The sequence below is a fragment of the Cricetulus griseus genome, chromosome 3, assembly GCF_003668045.3.
Source record: "Cricetulus griseus strain 17A/GY chromosome 3, alternate assembly CriGri-PICRH-1.0, whole genome shotgun sequence".
Taxonomy (NCBI): domain Eukaryota; kingdom Metazoa; phylum Chordata; class Mammalia; order Rodentia; family Cricetidae; genus Cricetulus; species Cricetulus griseus.
In genome coordinates, this window is record NC_048596.1 from 38540123 (window position 1) to 38558992 (window position 18870).

Below are 18870 nucleotides of genomic sequence, written 5' to 3' on the forward strand. Positions count from 1 at the left end.
ACAAATAATTGGCATGCTGATGAGAAAGGGCTTAAGGGTCTCCTGAACAGGATATACTTTATGTTTAACAGATGTGTGCTCCAGAAGTTGATGCTATTTGTGTAGGTAAATAGGCTTTGAAACCTTTCTCCTCTGATTGATGAGGCTTGGAATTTCAGTAGGAGAGTGCTGAGTGTGTCCTGATAGTCCTAGAACCACCATGGGTATAAGAGGTGGTATAGAACGAAGTTCTTTAGAATTTCCATTTTGAAGCAGGAAATGCAAACATAAGTGGAATTTTTAGAACTTGTAGAATAAAAATTATCAAAAGGATGAATCACTAATTGCTAATTATGAGACAAAGCAAAAAGCATGCTCAGATAAGAAGGTAGAATTGCTGTTTCAAATACTGAGCAGGGTTGCCACAAATGATGATATTCTTAGGCTGATACATGTTATAGGTCTGCTTTGTACCCTTCCCAGATCTGTTCTTGGGGCTTCTGTGGTTGTCAGGGGAAAATTTTCATGCTGCCAAGTGAATGGAACCTTCTCAGGGTGACGGGGGCACTTCTCACACCCGAGTAACTTGATGTTTTCTTGCTCCTTTGGGCCTGAGCACAGTAAGAAGTGAAGTCTACCTTATAACTAAGGAATCACTCACTCATCTAGTGACTTCTCATCTCAGGCTTTTATAGACCAAGGGGGTCCAGGGTCAGTGCCAGGTAAGCTTCAATGAGTTTAGTGCCAGAAAGATAGGTTCTGACTAATGACATTTACTGCAACTCACAGGCATATCTCTTCTTAGCTTTCTGTGACTTTTGGGGTCTAATGGGCTTCTATAATCCACTTCTTGCTACTGCTTATACTAGAAGAGTGGGAGGGCTATCGGTTTCTATGATACTCAAAATCTATCAACACAATAAGCCCTTCAGCAATTGGGTCCATGTTCCTCCTCTGTATCCATATCCTTGCATGTGTTCCCACTTACGAATATGAACCCAAACTGCTGCCTTCTTTGATAGAAAAGCAATGGTCCAATGTCTCCACAAATAAGATAGCATGTGTCCCTTATGAGTTGTCACTCCAGAGATGACCTCTTGTTGGCTCTCCTCTAGTGTCCCTAGCCAACTGCCATGGTCACCCTTCAGGTGTCTGGGCTCTGCTGCTCACTGGCATGAGGTAACTGTCTAGGGTCTTCCATGCCTGTCCCTTGCTCAGTTGCCCCTTTCCTGGAAGGCAAGTTGTACATTCAGCATTTTAAAAACCTTTGGAGAAAGATGTCCTTCCAGGAGCATAAATTATATGCCAAAAAGTGTCCTCTCTGGAATGAACAAAAGGCACCCTATCGTCTGGGCAGCTGTCAAGCATAAGGTTCAGCTAACAGCCCTGGCTGGTCTAACTCTGGATTTCGTATCAGCTGGTTATCTAACTCATCTAACTACTAAGCTCATCTAGTTCTGCTTTATACACTGCTGCATGGCTGACTCAGGAGCCACCAGGGCCTGCACAGGGGTGAGCTTTGCTGGTCTAGAGAGTGTTTCTCATTGTCCTGTCTTCAACTTGACCTTGAGTTATCTCTGTGTCCTTGCTCTCCTGTCTTTCACTTTCCAGCTTATTTCTCATTAAATTCTCATATCTAACCCAATAGTGGGGGGGGTTGTACCACTCTAGACTAAAATAACTTAAAATAACACTAATTATATAACATCTCCCCATTTATTCTCTCAAATTCTGGGATGAAGGGAAGCACTAGTATTTTCAGCAAAGCTTACCATGCGGCTGATGACAATGCTTTGTCTCTGTCAACCTCTGAATCAGTTACTTTTTTTTTTTTGGTTTTTTACTGCAACCCTCCCCCAAAGCTACAGCTGCAAAGTTTCAAGAAAGTAGTTTCCTAACATAATTTCTATTTTAGATGAGCCAAATTTATTATTTAAGATTTCACTCTGAATAGAATGAGAGTATGAAGCTTGGCTATGCTACCAAGAGGGACAAAGAGACAGTAGGATCTAGGAAGGGAAGTCGAGGCCAGAGGGCCTGACATCCTAGCTCTGTGAGGAAGGTGGCTGTGGGAAGGAAGATACTTCTGGGGCAATGGCAGAGAAGAGAGATGGGATCTGAACAAGTTGAACCATATGGCACTGAACTTTCGAAAAGTAGCCAAAGAGAATCTAGTTTTCTTGGAATTACAGGCTTTGGAATTGAAATCAACTATATCCAAGCTTCCATGATATAGATAATTATACAGTCTGAACTTTCTAGTCACTGAAACCTCACATGTCACTTTGTGAAAAGAAAAGAATTTTATTCTGAGAGAACCCTTAGTAGACTACCGGGGAAGCAACTTTCATTTTTACCACCAAATGTTTATATGACAACTTCAGTACAGAGCTCACGAGTCCTTAGGAAAAATGATTATAGCCATCAGATACATAACATGTGGCATACACAAGTACTCACATACAACACAGTGCATGCCTAGCTGGAGACAGTGAATGCATACACACATAAATACAGAAACAGTGGTAGAGTTCGAGCAAGATGTTTACCCAGGATGCTTTAGTTTAGAAACACATCGACCTCCCTTGAGACTCCTCTGTGCTAAGATCAAAGCCTGATTTGTTTTGCCTTTTTAGTGTTAGGCACTAAAAAAATGGCTTAATAAATAGGAGCCATTTCTCTGGGGGTGCCTTTCTTCTCTGGGGTCCTGTGAAAAGGATGTAGGAAAACTTTGAGAGAAAGCTTATCTGCATTCCTAAACCCCAGATGGGGCGGACTTTTGGATATGTGAAAAACTGAGCTTGAGCCCATTAATTGTGTTAATGTTCTCATGTTTCTATTCATGTTCCCCTGGATAGCTTCCTTTACCCAATACACTGGCTGAGGAAGAAGGATGGCTGGTGCACCATTCTTCCATACAGATTCTTTGAATTTCCATATCATCGATGCACAGGGAGCTTAATTACTTAGCATGTTTTCTAGGAGGCACAGTAGTGGAAAGAATGGCTTGCTTACTTGTGTTTATCTTCTGGAGTGAAATGTGCTTTTCCAGTTGTCTGCGGAGTTTCACCTCTGCTCCATATTTTCCTGTGGTCCCATTGTCAGCCAGGATGAAGTGAGAATGCATGCTGTTGAGAACGGTGAGCTTGCTCATGGGATTGGACATGGTCTGGTATGGCCGGACTACCTACAGGTAGCAAAATGAAGCCGAAGTTAGAGAGAAGAAAACAAGATGTGAGCCAGAGGATGAGAGAGACTGAAAGAAAGCACAGCTGACACCCTCTTTCTGGAGCTAGAGTAGAAGGAAGATTATTGGTAACATCTCATTAGAAGGAGGACTGAAAGAAGTGTTTCTTACCAGATCTACAGTTAGTGCCTTTGCTGTGTTAAAGAGTTGTACATTGACTACTGTTTCATTCAAATGTTTATCTTGCTACTGAGCAAAAACATCATCTTAAATTTAACTAATGCATTTCTTTCTTCTCTTCTTTGGTCATGTCCATGGTTTAATAGGTACTGTAGAAGTCCTTATTCTGGAGAATGGGGGTCAGTTTCAGGAGATGGGGAAGGGGCAGTTCTTTCTTGTTGCTTTGTTTGTTTTCGTTGTTGTTCACTCTCACTTAGCAACCAGAAACTCTGTTATTTAAAATCAGCAATATCCTTAATAACATCCCTTAAGTACAAAAGAGCTTGACTATAAAATAACCATCTCATGAGATGAAAATGAATCAGGCCTAAAAAGTTCATCTCTGTTCTGTTCTCTGTCTCTGTCTCCTATTCTTATTTTAATTTCATAATGAAATGCACTCTGTAAAATAGAACAATTTCAGCACAGCCTTTGACATTTTTGCTATCAAAAGCCATATCCATCTTGACCTGTTGCTTTTTATATGGGATCTGTGTTCCATGTTACAATCCTACCTGACATATTATGTTTATTTTGTAGATGGAAAGGTAAAGAAATAGGTGAGTTATCCAAAAATTTAGGCAAATAATCAGAATTTGCATCCAGGCCTGATTCAAAACTCTGAGCTTATGATTTTATTCTCATGCTGCTTAGAGTAAATTGGGCATAAATTATATTGGCAAACTATTGCTAAAATATCTAGGTTAGAGCTTCACCAGAAAAGGAAGAAAAGAGGCTGTTCAATAGGCTCACTGTTACACAGCCCCAGCATGGTTACTTCTGCACAAAATCACTGAAATGGACAGGACAGAAATAGATGCTACTGGGCTCTTACTTTTTTTTTGCCTTTGTACAGTGCATCCATTAATTATACAGATGAGATGCATTTGCTTCTTCCGGCATGTAATAACTCAGCATGTGATGCTGGAGTAAGATTGAGTCATGTGTTAAAGGCATTACAGGGTGATTTAGTGAGGGCAGTTTTCAATAGCAAAGAGCTCATGTAAGTCATTTTTTAGACCTTGATCCTGATTCCAAACCTACAGTGCAATGTTCCTGGAAGATGAAATGTACTCAATAAACTGAATGAATAGGCAAACCCGAGACAGGCATGCTTTTGTTTAAACCTGGGAAGGCAATGGATCTTTTCTTTTCAGAATTGTTAGGGAACTGATCTGATTTAAATTTAAAATGTGTCTATGATTCCGAGCTTTTGAAATGGCCTCCAGTCCTGTTATATGTGTTCTAGTTCTCAGATATAGAATATAATGCTAATGCCCAGTTTCATTTTAGTTGCTTCTCATTGATTTCAAAAGCTGATAACCTTGATCATTGCTTTGAATAACCCCATGGGCAGTAGTCAATTGCTGCCTTGTCCAGAACAGTGAGTAGGATTCTTCCAAAAGGGTGATGCCTGCATTGGGAAGCCTGTCCTGTACGCTGCAGCACTAGAAGAATGGGTGGCATGTGGTTGAGGTTGAAATTTCCATTTGTTGCCACTCATATTTGATCATAAAACATTCATCCTACAGGGGAGTGCATGCTAATTAATATTAATGCTTGGAGGCTTAGCAGAAAGACCTTCCCCTGTTCTGAAAATGCCTGTGCACTGCACACCAGGCAAAGGGAAATGCATTAGTAATGGTGCTGATTTTCAGTGGCAGGTCCTGAGGACTCATTGCCCAGGGGGTACTGAGGGCACAGCAGGGGAAACTGGAGTTTGGGGGGTTAAACAGTGTGTGATAGTTCTATCTCCCCTTCCCCAACTTTAAGTTCTGAATCTACTTAAAGACTATTAGTAAAAGTAATTTCAAGGGGGAAAAGAAAAGTAATAAAGACCTCTGTGAACTAAGCTGAGTATATCACAAAATAAAAGGCAATTACATTGTCTTCCTGTGACCACCACATCTCTTTCCTCCATTATTGAGTCCTAATTTCACTGGTGCTTCAGTCTTTGGGCGTGTGACAACCCTTTCTTGTGAAATACAGCTCAGATGTGCTTAGGGGGTTCTATACATCTGCAGATTTTGATTTCTTCATTATCTGAATCTTATTTTGATCTCATCATGTGTAGCAAGTTATAGGTTGCCATATTTAGGCAGAGAGGTTGTCTGCTGAACAATAGAGGATATAAATCTGAAAAACTGAGAAAAATTCCCACGTATTTCTCTCTTCTTTGGAGGAAGCTTTACAGAGTCCTGGAGCATCCCCAACAACATAATCAAGGAAGGAATTGCAGTTCTATCCATGACTGTTGAAACCTGAGTCTCTTAATTTGTAAGAAGGAAATAATAACCCTACTGACCTCAGGGGGACTGGTTTAGATTACATGTGCAAAGTACCAGGCACAATATCCAGCTCCTACCAAACTTTCTACAATATTGATTCCTTACCTAGCTTTGCTTAATCTTACCAACTATATACTTCAGGCTCTAAACCAGAGATCCAAACATGATATGGAATAAATTACTCACTTTTGATTTAAATCAATGTAAAGAGAGGAAGAAAATCAACCATCTGTTGGCAAAATATGTTAAGTATGTCTAATTTTCACATCCCCCAGGCATCTAAGAAGGCGATGGTGTGGAACTATTTGTTGATTAACTGAAAGTTTGGAAATAATTTACAAGTACTTCAGAGAAACGCATTTTGGTTTAACTTGCCTACAGAATCCATTTAATATTCTTTGTTATAAACATGTCCTCGGTCCCTTTCTATTTGAGTTACAGTCTGCATATATACAAATATTTCCTGATCTTGTGTGTTTTCCAAATAGAACAAATACTGCTTTTTAAATAACAGTAATAAATAACAGTAATAAATATTTAAATTCATTTAAATACAAATGAATTTACAGAGAGAGGATGGCTGTCTTTGGAAGCATGTGTTGGTATGATGGTGATGTTTTTACGGGGGCACTGGATGACCATGGATGCTTCTCAGTGGGGGCTTGGTGAGAAAGTTAAGTCATAAAGATCCATAACTTCCAAGGGGTAAGATGTTCACTTTGTTTCCCAAGAAATCAGGAGAGTGGAAGTCATGTACTCCTTCTTGGAAGAATTGAGAAGGCAGACTCTCAAATCATTTTCTCCATTTCTTTATTGAGATCATAAGCTGAATTGAGGAATGTTGAATGAAAGGCCTTTTAATCACTCTTCATGACTGATAAGTAAGTCTACTTACAAGTGGACTCTAGACCCTTTCTCTTCTCTGACCATCACTGGCCACAGTGTGTATAAATAAGGATTTTTTCTTGTCTCAATTGCGTACCATTTAGTATTGCACTAGGTGTTTGATAGAATTCTGGCTCATGCCTCTACATACACCTTAGCTCTGACAGAGAACACCTCTGAGGAGTGGGATATTGCAAGAGTTTATACAAGGCGTTAGCAGGAAGTGCCCTTTATGTGCTAGTCATAGGCTGCTGCATTTATATTCTGCACATGGGCTTAAATCAGGCATTGCAGGCTGCTTTACCATAGCTGCTGGAGTTTTTCTAAGTATGTTCAGGCATGTCATGGTCTCATTTAGGAGTATTTACAGGAAATCATCATCTAGGGACTATAGTTTAGTTTCTATAGCTACTACCTTGTAACATTGGGGAGATATCTGAAGTCACTGCTCATTACTTCATAAATTTCTGGAGGAAATGCAACCTGTGATGGCAGTATGCTGACATGCATGATGGTACCAGAGGACCATCACCGTACATGATCATGTCAAGATAATGTCTCTTAATAAATGTTCAAGATAGGCTGAGTTTTCTTATCTGTCAAGTATCGGACTTATAGCTCCTGGAAGCTTTTTTCCTCTAATGCCTGAGTCTGTAAAAGTCGTGTTAGAAAGCATACTTCTAATTCAAGTCAGTGGAGAACAGAGGCCTAAAATGAGTATTGGCTACAAAAGTAAAGTCACATTCCCTCTCAAGCATTGCAGTCTTGTCTCTCTTGTGGTGCTTTGTACAGTGCCATGGCAATTTGATTACCTGAGATTCCTTTTCCTAACAAAATTGAGTTTGTTAGGAAATTATTCCAAGAAGGAGTACATGACTTCCACTCTCCTGATTTCTTGGGAATGAGTTGGGATAAATTAGGGTTTTAGGTCATCGATCAGAGGCCCTCTACAGTTCCAAGTCCATGTCTTAGTGTTTGCGTGTCAACATGCCCCAAACAAACAGCAGAGTTGGGGATAGAAGGCCAGAAGACTCATCTCATCATACTAGCAACATAGTCTTAATTTAGACCAGAAGCAAATGAGCATTCATTGACCATGTCTGGTGTGCTATGCTCTGTGAGGACAAGATCCCATGGAGTAATGTTTTGTCTTTATTTTATCCAGGGAACTGTAAGGTTTTGAAATGTGAGGTGTCTTGGTCAAATGTGTCCCATCATTCATTCATGTCTTGATCTGAAGTTCTTTTATAAGCCAGCACATGTTAGGCAGAAAAAGGCAGAACTGGCTCATTTTAAATTTATAGAGGATGCTGTGGTTGGCTTTGCTGCTGGGCATTTTTTGTTACTGGTGGAATCCTTCAAACAGCTGAGCACACTGTTTCTGATAGAGGCATCTAGAATGGTTATTTAGGAGATCAGGGAAGGTATCAGCAGGGGGCCAGATGGGGTTGTACTTTGGTGAGAGAGAAAGGAAAGGTGTGTTGAGATTCTCTAAGGATTCTGGCATCTGTGACTACCAGGGAGAAGGGGTGGGTATTGCTGAGAAGTGGGAAGTAACTTTGTGTCAGAGATAAAGGACCATGGGGACTGAGAATGAAATGAGAAAAAGGCAGGCTTCCTAGGCCTTCACAATCAGAGGGGCATCAGCCTTCGGGGCACTGGCTGCACATTTCATGGTCAGTCAGTGCAGCTGTTAAGTTTGAGTATAAAGCAAGCGACTCTGAAACCCAGGTGCTACCTATCTGCTCAGCAGTCCACACGAGGAGCCAGTCCACCCAAGGACCTATTTTCAAAGAGCACACAGATCCCTGAGCTGTGGGATCCACACTAAAAGCCAGGAGCACATCAATTTTGTTTTCCTGTAACCCTTTGAAAATGTGCCCCTCAGTGTGTGTCACCCAGAAAGTTCTGTGGCCCTCATTTCATACTGTACACTTGGATGGACTCACCTCCCTTTGGCCATTCACTACTCTGAAGAGGGTTCATTTCTCTAGAAGTCACCATGGCCATAACAGGGGTGGATTTAAACAGTATTCAGAAGTTCCTTGAAACTCTTCTCTCACTCTGTGTGGGATACAGTGACTCACTTCTAAGGGACAAGGTAAACACTGATAGTGCGTAACCTTAGATTTGCCCTGTCAGATAATTTACTCTGGAGAAAGCCAGTACCATGTTGGTAAAATGGTTTCACAGCTCTATGAAGAGGTATACATGACCAGGAACAACATACAGCACCAGACAAGTGAGTGTGCTGTGAAGACGGCGCAGTAGCTTCAGACTATAGAGCTGCCATTTCATCATTGCCTCACCTGCATCCAGAGCTTTCCAGATAGGCCATTCACAAACTCCTCCCCAAGCAACAGAGAAACCAGTGTTTTATTACTTAAGCCATGAAGTTTGAAGGTTGTTTTTATGCATCCATAGATAAAACGATCTTGTATTATTATTGTCTTTCTTTGGAACTTTAAAATATACATTCTCCTTTCCTGGATTGTTTGATGTAAATAATTTCATGCCTGCTGGTACCCTCTGCCTTTAGGCATGACTCCTCAGTGTTGCCTGGAATTCCTGCCCTGTGCTTTAGATCAGTTTTGATGTGTGTTCCCTGGGTGGTGATCAGCATCCTCCAGTCTCTTCATATTGCTGACCGAATCTGCCCCCTCCCACACTTTCTACTTGGCAGATGGTCAGACTTCTGTTCTTGTTAGTAGCTTAGAGTGAATCTACAAAATGTATGTTTTCTGTGTCTCCCTATATAAATTAAAGCTAGTATTACAATCATCTTATTGAGATAAAATCCCCCATATGCAATGGTTCAACTTGTATGAAGGTACAAAAGGTAATACAGATTCAGTAGCAACTACCAAGTTTTTGTGGGTTAGTGATATTCTATCATAATCCTTTGTAGTGGCAGCAAACCATAGCATCCAGGTACGCATATGATTAGAAAGGTAAGGGTTGATTTAGTACCCTTCAATGTCTTGTGGCCACTAAACTATACTAACCATTCAACACTTAGCTTCAAAAAGGCTCAACTGTAGGCTAATGTAAGTATCCCAAGCAGTCCAATGCTGACTGGCCTAAACTATGATGTTCATTGGGTTAGGCATATTTAAATGGGTTTCAATTTATATTACTCACGACTCACAAAGGGATTATGGTACATAATCCCACCACAATATACTCTAAAGAGTAACTGAGACACAAACATTAAAGAATGATGCACTCAAATCAGCGATAGCTGTTAGGATAGAAAAGTAATATCGCTTAGCAGATAAAGGTACAGTATTGGTGGTCTTGGTTTAAATCCCAGCCACATCCTTCACTGGTCATGGAACACCTGGAAATTGACTTAACTTTGCTTTTTTGAAAAAACTAATTGAGATTTTTTTTTATGTGTATGGGTTTTTGCGTACATATATGCCTGTGTACCATGTATGCAGTGCCTTAGAAACTGGAAGATGGTAACAGATGCCCTGAGACTAGAGTTATAGATAGTTGTGAGCTGCCACATGGGTGCTGGGATTCAATCCTGATCCTCCTGAAGTATAGCCAGTGTGCTTAACCACTGAGCCATCTTTGCAGCCCCAGTTGACTTAATGACTTAGTGACTAGGTTTGCTGTCAATAAAATAGCCATAATGAGTGATACTTATTTATGAGCACCCTGTGGAGAGTTAAATGAGTTTTTATGCAAGTACCTGCTATCTGGTGATTCTTAGGAAGAAGTACAAAACTGTTAATATAATAACTGATAATGACAAGCTTTCATGCTAAAATCCTTTTAATATCTCAACACAACCTGCCAAGTATAGATTCTTCCCTCTTCTTCAGTTGCATGTGGTGTACAGGTGCTATTTCTTTTCTTCCTCCTAAGCTCTGGACTCTTTGCCACCTCACCAACCTTCTAGGTTAATTTTTGCAGAATTATCCTCTGTCTTTGCATAAATCCCCTTCTATGACCAATATGTGATGAAACTCTCTCTTGTCTTGAGGAAAAGTCCCTCATTGTGTGATTCTCATGAACTACCTCATCTATTTTCCTTATTCATTGAAGCCCCAATACCAAATATTTCTCTAATGCCTCATATCATGACTTCCATAGGCCACCCCACCTCTCTCCTGTTCCCTGAAACATCAGACCATCTCCGCTGCTTTATTCCCTCACACTGACTCCCATGGATGGCCCATCTCTCTCAGTGCCATCTATGCTGCCTTTCTTCTTGTGAATGTGCTTACCCTTTTGTCACGCCACTAAATCCGTTTTGATCAATATGCCAGCATTTCTAAATAACAGTTCCAATTCCCCACCCTCCTCAGTCTATCATTAGCATTTGGCTCCTTTTGCTCTGCCTTTCTGAAGCACAGTCTTCCCCTGGTCTCCAAAACTTTCTGTTCTGTTCTGTTCCTACATCTCAGCCATTCATATGTACCCTTTGCTTGCTTTTTCCCCTCTGCTTGGCCACTAAGTTGTGGCGACCCTTAGGAACTAGGCCTTGTTTTCCTCACTATACACTTTCTCATGGTTATACCAACCACTGGGGTGGTCTGATTTGCCATCTATCTGAGATGACCTCCAAATCTAAGCTCGTAGGCCAATCTTTCTGCTTTTGCCTCCCATACTGAGAGCTTGCCAGAAATTCTCCTGGAAATGTCTCAAAGGAACTTCAAAGTGAACATGCTCAAATCCAAATTCATCATTACCTTCAACCAAACTTCATTTCTGACAGAAGTTATCCTAACAGTTGCCTTGGCAGTTTGCCCAGAATCTGTGTGGTCTAGGCTCAGCAAGCTTTGGCTCTATCCTATACAACTAACAGATGTAGGTATGTTTCCTTGCCTCCAACCCTTCCACTAACATTTTTTGGGTAGATCTTATCTAACCCAGTCATAGAAATCCAACAAATCTCATGCTGGGACCACCATTGGGATGTTTTATGAATTTATGGTATGAAGTCATATTTGGCTTGCCCCCAAGACAACCAAGGAATGTGCTGAGTTGATTACTGCATTCAGTTCAGCAATCAATTACGTTATGGACCTTAGTGGTTCTTGGCTTAAACTGCAAAGATAGCAGTAAAAGGACACTTTCATAAGAATTCTCAAAGGAGATAAACTTATAATTTATTGAAGAACAACATTGAATAAAAACATAGTTTAAAAATTTAATATATCAGAAAATCTGCCAAACATAATGCTCATCATTAAGTTAAAATAAAAACATAGGTCTGCATCTGATTATAGATTTGGTAAGTGTCTGGTTAATCTGGTTCGGTAAAGATTTCAGAAAATTTTCAGTCACCTCCTGTAATTCTGGCTAAGTTGTTTTCTAAAGTAAGGAATATAAATTTAAGTGAGAATTGGAATTTGCTAGAAATTCTTTCCTGAATTCACACTGGAGGTACTTTTATAATGATCTGTCTAAGCCAAGATTTTTTTCAAGACAGTGAAGAGTTTTAGTTATCTACTGAGTATATTTTCAAGTTTAATTTGTAGGAGTTAAGATATTTAAACTAAATTATAATTAGCTTCTCTAGACATAATCCTGCGGATACTTTGTAGCACGAAAAAAAGCCATTTCTATAACTAGGGATGAAGACATGAAGTGTTCAAATGTCCTATCAATGCCATGCATTGTCATGCAAAGTATTATATTCAGGTTTAATAAGAAACTAAACCAAATTGAATTTTCCAGGCACTTTTTTTTCCCTCTGAGACAGTGTTTCTCTGTGTCTTTGGAGGCTGTACTGGAACTAGGTCTTGTAGACCAGGCTGGTCCTGAACTCACAGAAATCTGCCTGCCTCCAGAGTGCTGGGATTAAAGGCATGTGCCACTGCTGCCCGGCTCCAAGTACTCTTAATAGGTAAAATGAATTTAAAGTTTATGCATCCTTCCACCCTAATTTTAACATTGAAATCCTAGTCTACAAGGTGATGGTGTTAGGAGGTAATTATGTCATGAGGGTTGAACCCTCAACTGTGGAGACTACTTGGATAAAGTTCCCATTAAGGAGGGACCCATGGAGAGATGAAATTGTCATAGAGTGGGGAAAGATATATCATTACATTGTATATTACTTTCTGATGAAGTCTAGATCCCATCATGCATAATTTATCTTAATTATGGAATATTTATTGAGATTGATGCTCTAGACTGAGTTCTGAGAATCCTGCCTCTGATATATGTTGCCCAGGATATTCTCAAATTTGAGACTCTCCTGCCCCAGCCTCTTGGCTGGTGTTTACAGGCATTGACCAATATGTCTGGCCTTGTCTTTTCATAAGAACAGTGCTTTTATTCTAATATGAAACTTGAAAAACAAACACTATTATAACAAAAGAGAATAGTAAATTCTATGCATCCTCCTGTTCATCAGCTTTGGGAGAATAAAGCAGCAGAGTGGTCAAACTTCAATAAACCTTGGTCACAGATTTATTGAAAAACTAGATGACCATTATGTTTTTCAGTGTGTCATGTAACCTGCCATTTTAATTTCCATTGAAAAAAGAAATTTTGACTATATATATTTTAAAAATGCAATTGATCATGTGAGTTGACTGTATACTCGTGGGGTTCACCATGGATTTCTCCATGTGCATATAGCATAGACTGATCAAATTTCATTTTCTCCTTTTCAATCACCCATTCATCCTAATCTCTGGTGATCATTCTTATATCAACATTTAAAAAGCTTCTACATATAAGAGAGACCATGGTATGCTTTACTTTCTGTGTCTTGCTTATTTTCCCTGATGTCACCAATTCCATTTTACTGCAAATGACAGGATCTCATTCTTCTTTATGGTCAGGTTTTTAGTTTTTGAGGAACATCTATATTGTTCTGCATAATGGTTGGGATAATCTGTATTACCATCACCAGTATATGAGTTTCTTTCTGCATATCTTTGCCGGATTTTTAAATTATTTTATAATACCTGTTTTCACTGTGGTTAGGATTTACAGTTCCCTGATGGCTAATAAAGCTTTTTGGTGTTTCAATATGTTAAGTAGCTAGATTATTTTCCCATTTTCAAGTAAGATGATTTGCTTAGGTCTTTTTTAGTTTCCAAGTATTCTAGCTGTTACCACTTTGTCAGAGAAGGAATGGCAAATATTTCTTCTAGTTCTGTAGGCTGCCTATTCATTCTGTTGCTTCTCATGCTGTGGAGACATTTTTGAGTTTGATTTCATCCCAAATAGTCAACTTTTTCTTTTGTTTCCTGCCATTACAGACCCTCTGCTGAAACCCACAACCCCTAAGGGGGCCTTGAAAGGCTTCCTCCTTTTCAAATTCTAGTGGCTTCAGATCTCATTAAGCCTTTGATCCCAACACCCCATTTCAATGATTCTCTTCTTACATATTATCTTGTATGATTTCCCCTTCCTCTATGACTCCAAGTTTCTCCTAACTCCCTTTGCATCTGGTTTCATCCTGAGCAGAGAGTGAGAGATAAGGACACAATTTGAATCCTTTGTTTGGGGATATGCACTCTTAGCCCCATTTCTCCAGTGAGCATTTTGGGGGCCTCTGGTAAGCAATGGCAACCCTGTTCAGGTTCATTGTGCTACTTGTTTCTATTTGCCAGTGCCATGGTGTCTAGGACATGGCTGCTCCACAGTAGATCTTGAAATCAGATTTTGTGATGTTTCTAGCTTTTATCCACTCAAGATTCTTTTGACTATCTGGGGTTCTGTGGTTCCATATAGACATTAAGGTCATTATTTCTAGTTCTGTGAAGAATGCCATTTGTATAGGGCTTACATTGAGTGGAAGGTATGTTTAAAGAATACTAATTCCTCCAATCCACAAACGTGAGAAGCTTTTACATTTTTAATGTCTTCTTAAATATATTTCAGCAGTGTCTTAAAATTATTGTCCTATAATTATTATTGAGTTCTTTCACTCCCTTGATTGTTCCTCAGCATTAGTTTGGCAGATATCCATTGCACTGTCCAGAGTCTAGACAGTAAGTGCTGGTCGGGTTCTTTCTGTGTTGCGATACTAATGCTCTAATGGACATCTAGTGCATTTAGGTCACAGTCAATCTGGGATGTTGCAGACCCCCAGCATCGACTTTATAACCCTTAAAGCAGTTGTAACTTCAAAGAGAGCTATAGCACCTTTGATATGTGCTGGGAAGTTCTACTCACATACCTTGGATTTCACACTTCTTTTCATTTTACTTTTCTTCCAGCTCTCCTAGTTCTCTGTGAGCTGCGGATTGTTTTTATTAGATCTCTAGGATCACGAAGGATGAATGCATACAATTTATGGGTTATATGAGCCCTTTCTCTACCCTCTAGGCTGGCATCTCTCAGCCCTACTATCATGTGTACATTCCTATTTGCATATGATAGAGAAGTGATAAGAAGAAGAAAATGAACCAGGACTGAGTGTTCCAACTCACAAGGGAGAAATAAACAGCAGTCTTGCTTCCTGCCATCCTATGGCATTCACAAGGTCAACAAACATGGAATAGGATAGGCCAGCATTCTCTGCCTGTGTTTAGGCCAATGAGGTTATTATCTTGTTACAGAGTCATGAAAACAAATACACAGCTATCACTTATTCATAGTTGATATGAATGAGAAGTTCTAGAACCGCAACGCTAATTGAATAATAATGTTTGTGATAGAGATACTGAAGCCATGAAACTTCCAAGCCATCCTAACACTTGAAATAACTAATTTATAACTTAATGTTTGTTATACTTTAAAAATCAGCATTTACTTCAAATCCAACTTGGAGTTTGAGGAAAGTTTGGTCTGTGAAAAGCTAGTCTCAGATACTCTGCAACATTCATATATACCTACTTTCCCAGTCAGCTCTACTTACTTCACAGTTTGGGGATTGCAGGCTGCAACATACAAAGGTATGTAATGTGAAGCATCCAGGAAAGTTTAGCCAAGAAACCCCTATCCTGGTATCTCTCTCCTCCATCCCATGTTTCTCTGCTAAATTTGCATTTCTATATATTATTTGGTAGTGTTGGTCTTGCGCAACTTTGGTATCCCTTCAAGAATCTGTACTTAGGTTTCATGACATTAGAAAATGTCTATATGGTGTGAGAATGATAAGATTCTACTGCACAGTCTAATAATAAAATAATCAGTTTTGAACCAGTTGGTTCTTAGGCGTTAGTATCTTATTTTTGGCTCCAACAGATCTCTTGATTAAAAAAAACTATTTGCATAAATGTTTTACTCTCTGTCAGACTTTGATTAAAGAGTGAATTGATTTAATGTACTGAATAATGATAAAAATCTTACAGAGTTATTGGAGAAATAAACTATAATCACCTGATCATTAGTTTATCAATTCTGATTGATGCACTTTTGAGAAGTTATATAGAGGGCAATGTCGTTAGGAACATGGCAAAAACTGTTTATGTTTTATAAGAAGGTTCCTTGGGGCGGGGGGGGGGGCGGAACAGAAATAAAATCATGACCTAGAATAAAAAGGGGGGATGCTCTAGATTTCTACTTCTGGTTAGTTTGTGGCCCTGAACATATGAAAAAGAAACAGAAAAATCTTTTGTAGTTTGTCTAGGGCATTTTAAGGCAAGATGGAAATATATCATAGCCAAGCATTTAGCAAAAGGAGGGGCTAACAAGGGAAGTCATGACTTTTTGTTTGTTTGTTTTTAGAGACAGGGTTTCTCTGTGGCTTTGAAGGCTTTCCTGGAACTAGCTCTTGTAGACCACGCTGGTCTCGAACTCACAGAGATCCGCCTGCCTCTGCTTCCCTGGTGCTGGAATTAAAGGCCTGCACCACCACCACTGGTGGGGAAGTCATGGCTTTGAAAGGAAGGCATTTCCTATGGCTTTTCTCAGTTGGGAAATGAGTATGCTAATGCTACAAAAGCCAGTACCTTGCAGTGGGAGAGTCCTGCTCTGATGGAGCACTGCTCTTGTGGACTACCACTCTGATGGACCAGCCAGTTCATGTTGCCTGATGTTAATATGGCATAAATGCAGGTTGATATTGCCATGCCAAGAACATGTGGTTTGAGCAGAGGCAGAGCAAGTTGGTAGGTCTTATATTTGACTTTTCTTGGTTGGGAGAATTGCCAAGGAGTTTATCTAGATAGTTTGGAAACCAAGTAATCATTTAGTAAGTCTTTCATAATACAAGCTTGACTTTGAGAGGTGGACTCAAAAGTTTTATCCTATATGTATTATAGATGCTAGAAGTCAAATAATAGAGCATTCATTCCTCAGGACTTACATCTCTTCCAATCAGGTCCTCCTGGTTTTCCACAATTCCCCAGGGGGCGATACCTATGGTACATATCTTCCCTCGAGATTTAGATGCATGGTCCTTCAAGGCATCTCCAACATGACGAATGACGCCTAGGAGCAGAGAGAGAGAGGTATTAACCTTGTCTTTGAAGGGCAGTGACTTTCCTGTCATTCTGCAGGAAATTAATGAGTGTTTTTAACTTGGGGAGAGTGTTGAACATATAATTTTGACACATTTCTATAAAAACTACATTTAAAGAGACTTCATAAGAGTGGCTATAATGCAGATATATTTGTCAGATTCAATTAAAATTCAAGCAATTATTTCTTTTAATTCATATGGAAAAACAATATCTAGTGTCTATAAAGAATAAATATCATTAGAGGACCCTTTTCCTGTAAGCATAGTGATTTATAAGTATCCTTGCATCCTTTGAATAAAAAGAACAAAAGTTAATTTATTCCATAGTCTGTGAAAGAATTAGGATCATTTCTGTAGTCATTTGCTTAAGATTTTATTAACCTCAATTTCTGCCTCCTATTTATATCACATAATGTGGAAAGCCTAGTAATAATGCTGTCTTACTCAATGGTAAATTTATGTTAAAATGTGTAAGTACACCTTTAATATTCATCGTTCTATTTGTTTCCTCCTTAATGATTGCCTCACAGTTAAAAGCAAAGAAATTCAGATTGCAGCAGTAAGGAACCTGATCTCACTTTAAGAAAGCACTTAAAGGATATGCAATTTCTAATCGTTTAGCTTCCTTCTATAGCAATCGTTTCTAAACATGAATTGTAAGATACATTTTCTAAGAATTTAGACTTATCAACATTCTCCCCATTCCCCAAGAAGTATTCATCCTCAGTGCCATCCCTTCTATTAATATAATTTGATATAATTTCTTATACATATAATAGTTTGTGAGTCCCCAACAGCTCCATGTTTCACTGCTGCATTGTCCAATGTTGCATAATAGCATGTAAGACGTGCTTGCTCTCTGACAGGAGGATGGAATGGCCAGTGTATTACTCAGCTTGTGGGCCTTGAGGGGCAGTCTGACTCCAGAAACCATGCATTGAACAGGGAGACAGAACACACCAAGAAGTTTCACCATGGAGATATCATACATATTTCAATAACTCATCTGTGAAGTAGACATGAGATCAGACAAGAGTTTCTTTTTAGTAATCAAATAAAACTATACTTGAGTACTAACCAACAGTGTGCTGTGTTGTGAGCCTGGGGAGATGCTCTTCTTACCTGTTAGCCTGCCAATGTATCATCTAAGTAAAAATATTGCTGAATAAAAGATTCAGACAAGAAAATAAATCCATAAATATTAATGTTAATATGCAAAACACATCAGGGTTGGGTTGGACAAAAAATCCAACATTATGGTTTGCCTCTCTGTCTGCCATGGTTTTCTCTACCTGCTACCAGCTTCAACAGTCAGCATCAAAGTCCCATACTCTAAAACTGAGAATAACTGTTTATACACCCCCCACCCCAATTTTGAACGCATTTCATAAAAGAAAAACAACTAGCAAACCAACTTTCTAAATATAGAAAATTGGTTAAAATTTCTTTCGAGCCTTCATTGAGTAGGTCTCTCTATACCAGGAAGGCAAAAGCCTAAGCAATTACAAGCAAGTGCTTTCTACATAGTGAAGAGAAAAATGTGGAGCCTAAAATCTGGAGTCACTAAAATTGCTCTTTTTATAGGATCCACAATAAGAGCTGACTGAGCAGGTCAGCCGAAGATGTTGGCAGCTGATGGGCTGGGTTGGGATTTAACAACACAATACAGGGCGTGGACCATCTGCACAGTTCTCTGCCAAAACATGCCTGTTTAGCTATGTGCTGACTTCTCACGAATTCTAGCTATGCAGGAGATTTCACAGCTTTGATGTCACTTAAATATCTCCAAGCTAAAACTCAATTATTGTTTAATAAGAACGTGTTAATTGGTTTAGAGTCATGAACTCTGGATGTCTCACTAATATCAAATGTGCCACGTGTATAGGCTTTGAGCCTTATGACACATTTGCATTAGCTTATTACAAAGT

General features: G+C 39.4%; 1 protein-coding gene across 22 annotated transcripts in view; it reads right to left on the reverse strand.

The window, feature by feature from the left end:
- The window catches only part of LOC100770216 (transient receptor potential cation channel subfamily M member 3), an 809714-nt gene that overhangs the window by 231682 nt on the left and 559162 nt on the right, over window positions 1-18870 (reverse strand). For all 22 annotated transcript variants that reach the window (XM_035441905.1, XM_035441925.1, XM_027406525.2 and 19 more), the window contains 2 exons: window positions 16787-16911; window positions 2995-3166 (listed from right to left, as the gene is read on the reverse strand). In XM_035441905.1, coding sequence (XP_035297796.1) covers window positions 2995-3166; window positions 16787-16911 — 297 coding nt within the window. The remainder of the gene's footprint in view (window positions 1-2994; window positions 3167-16786; window positions 16912-18870) is intronic.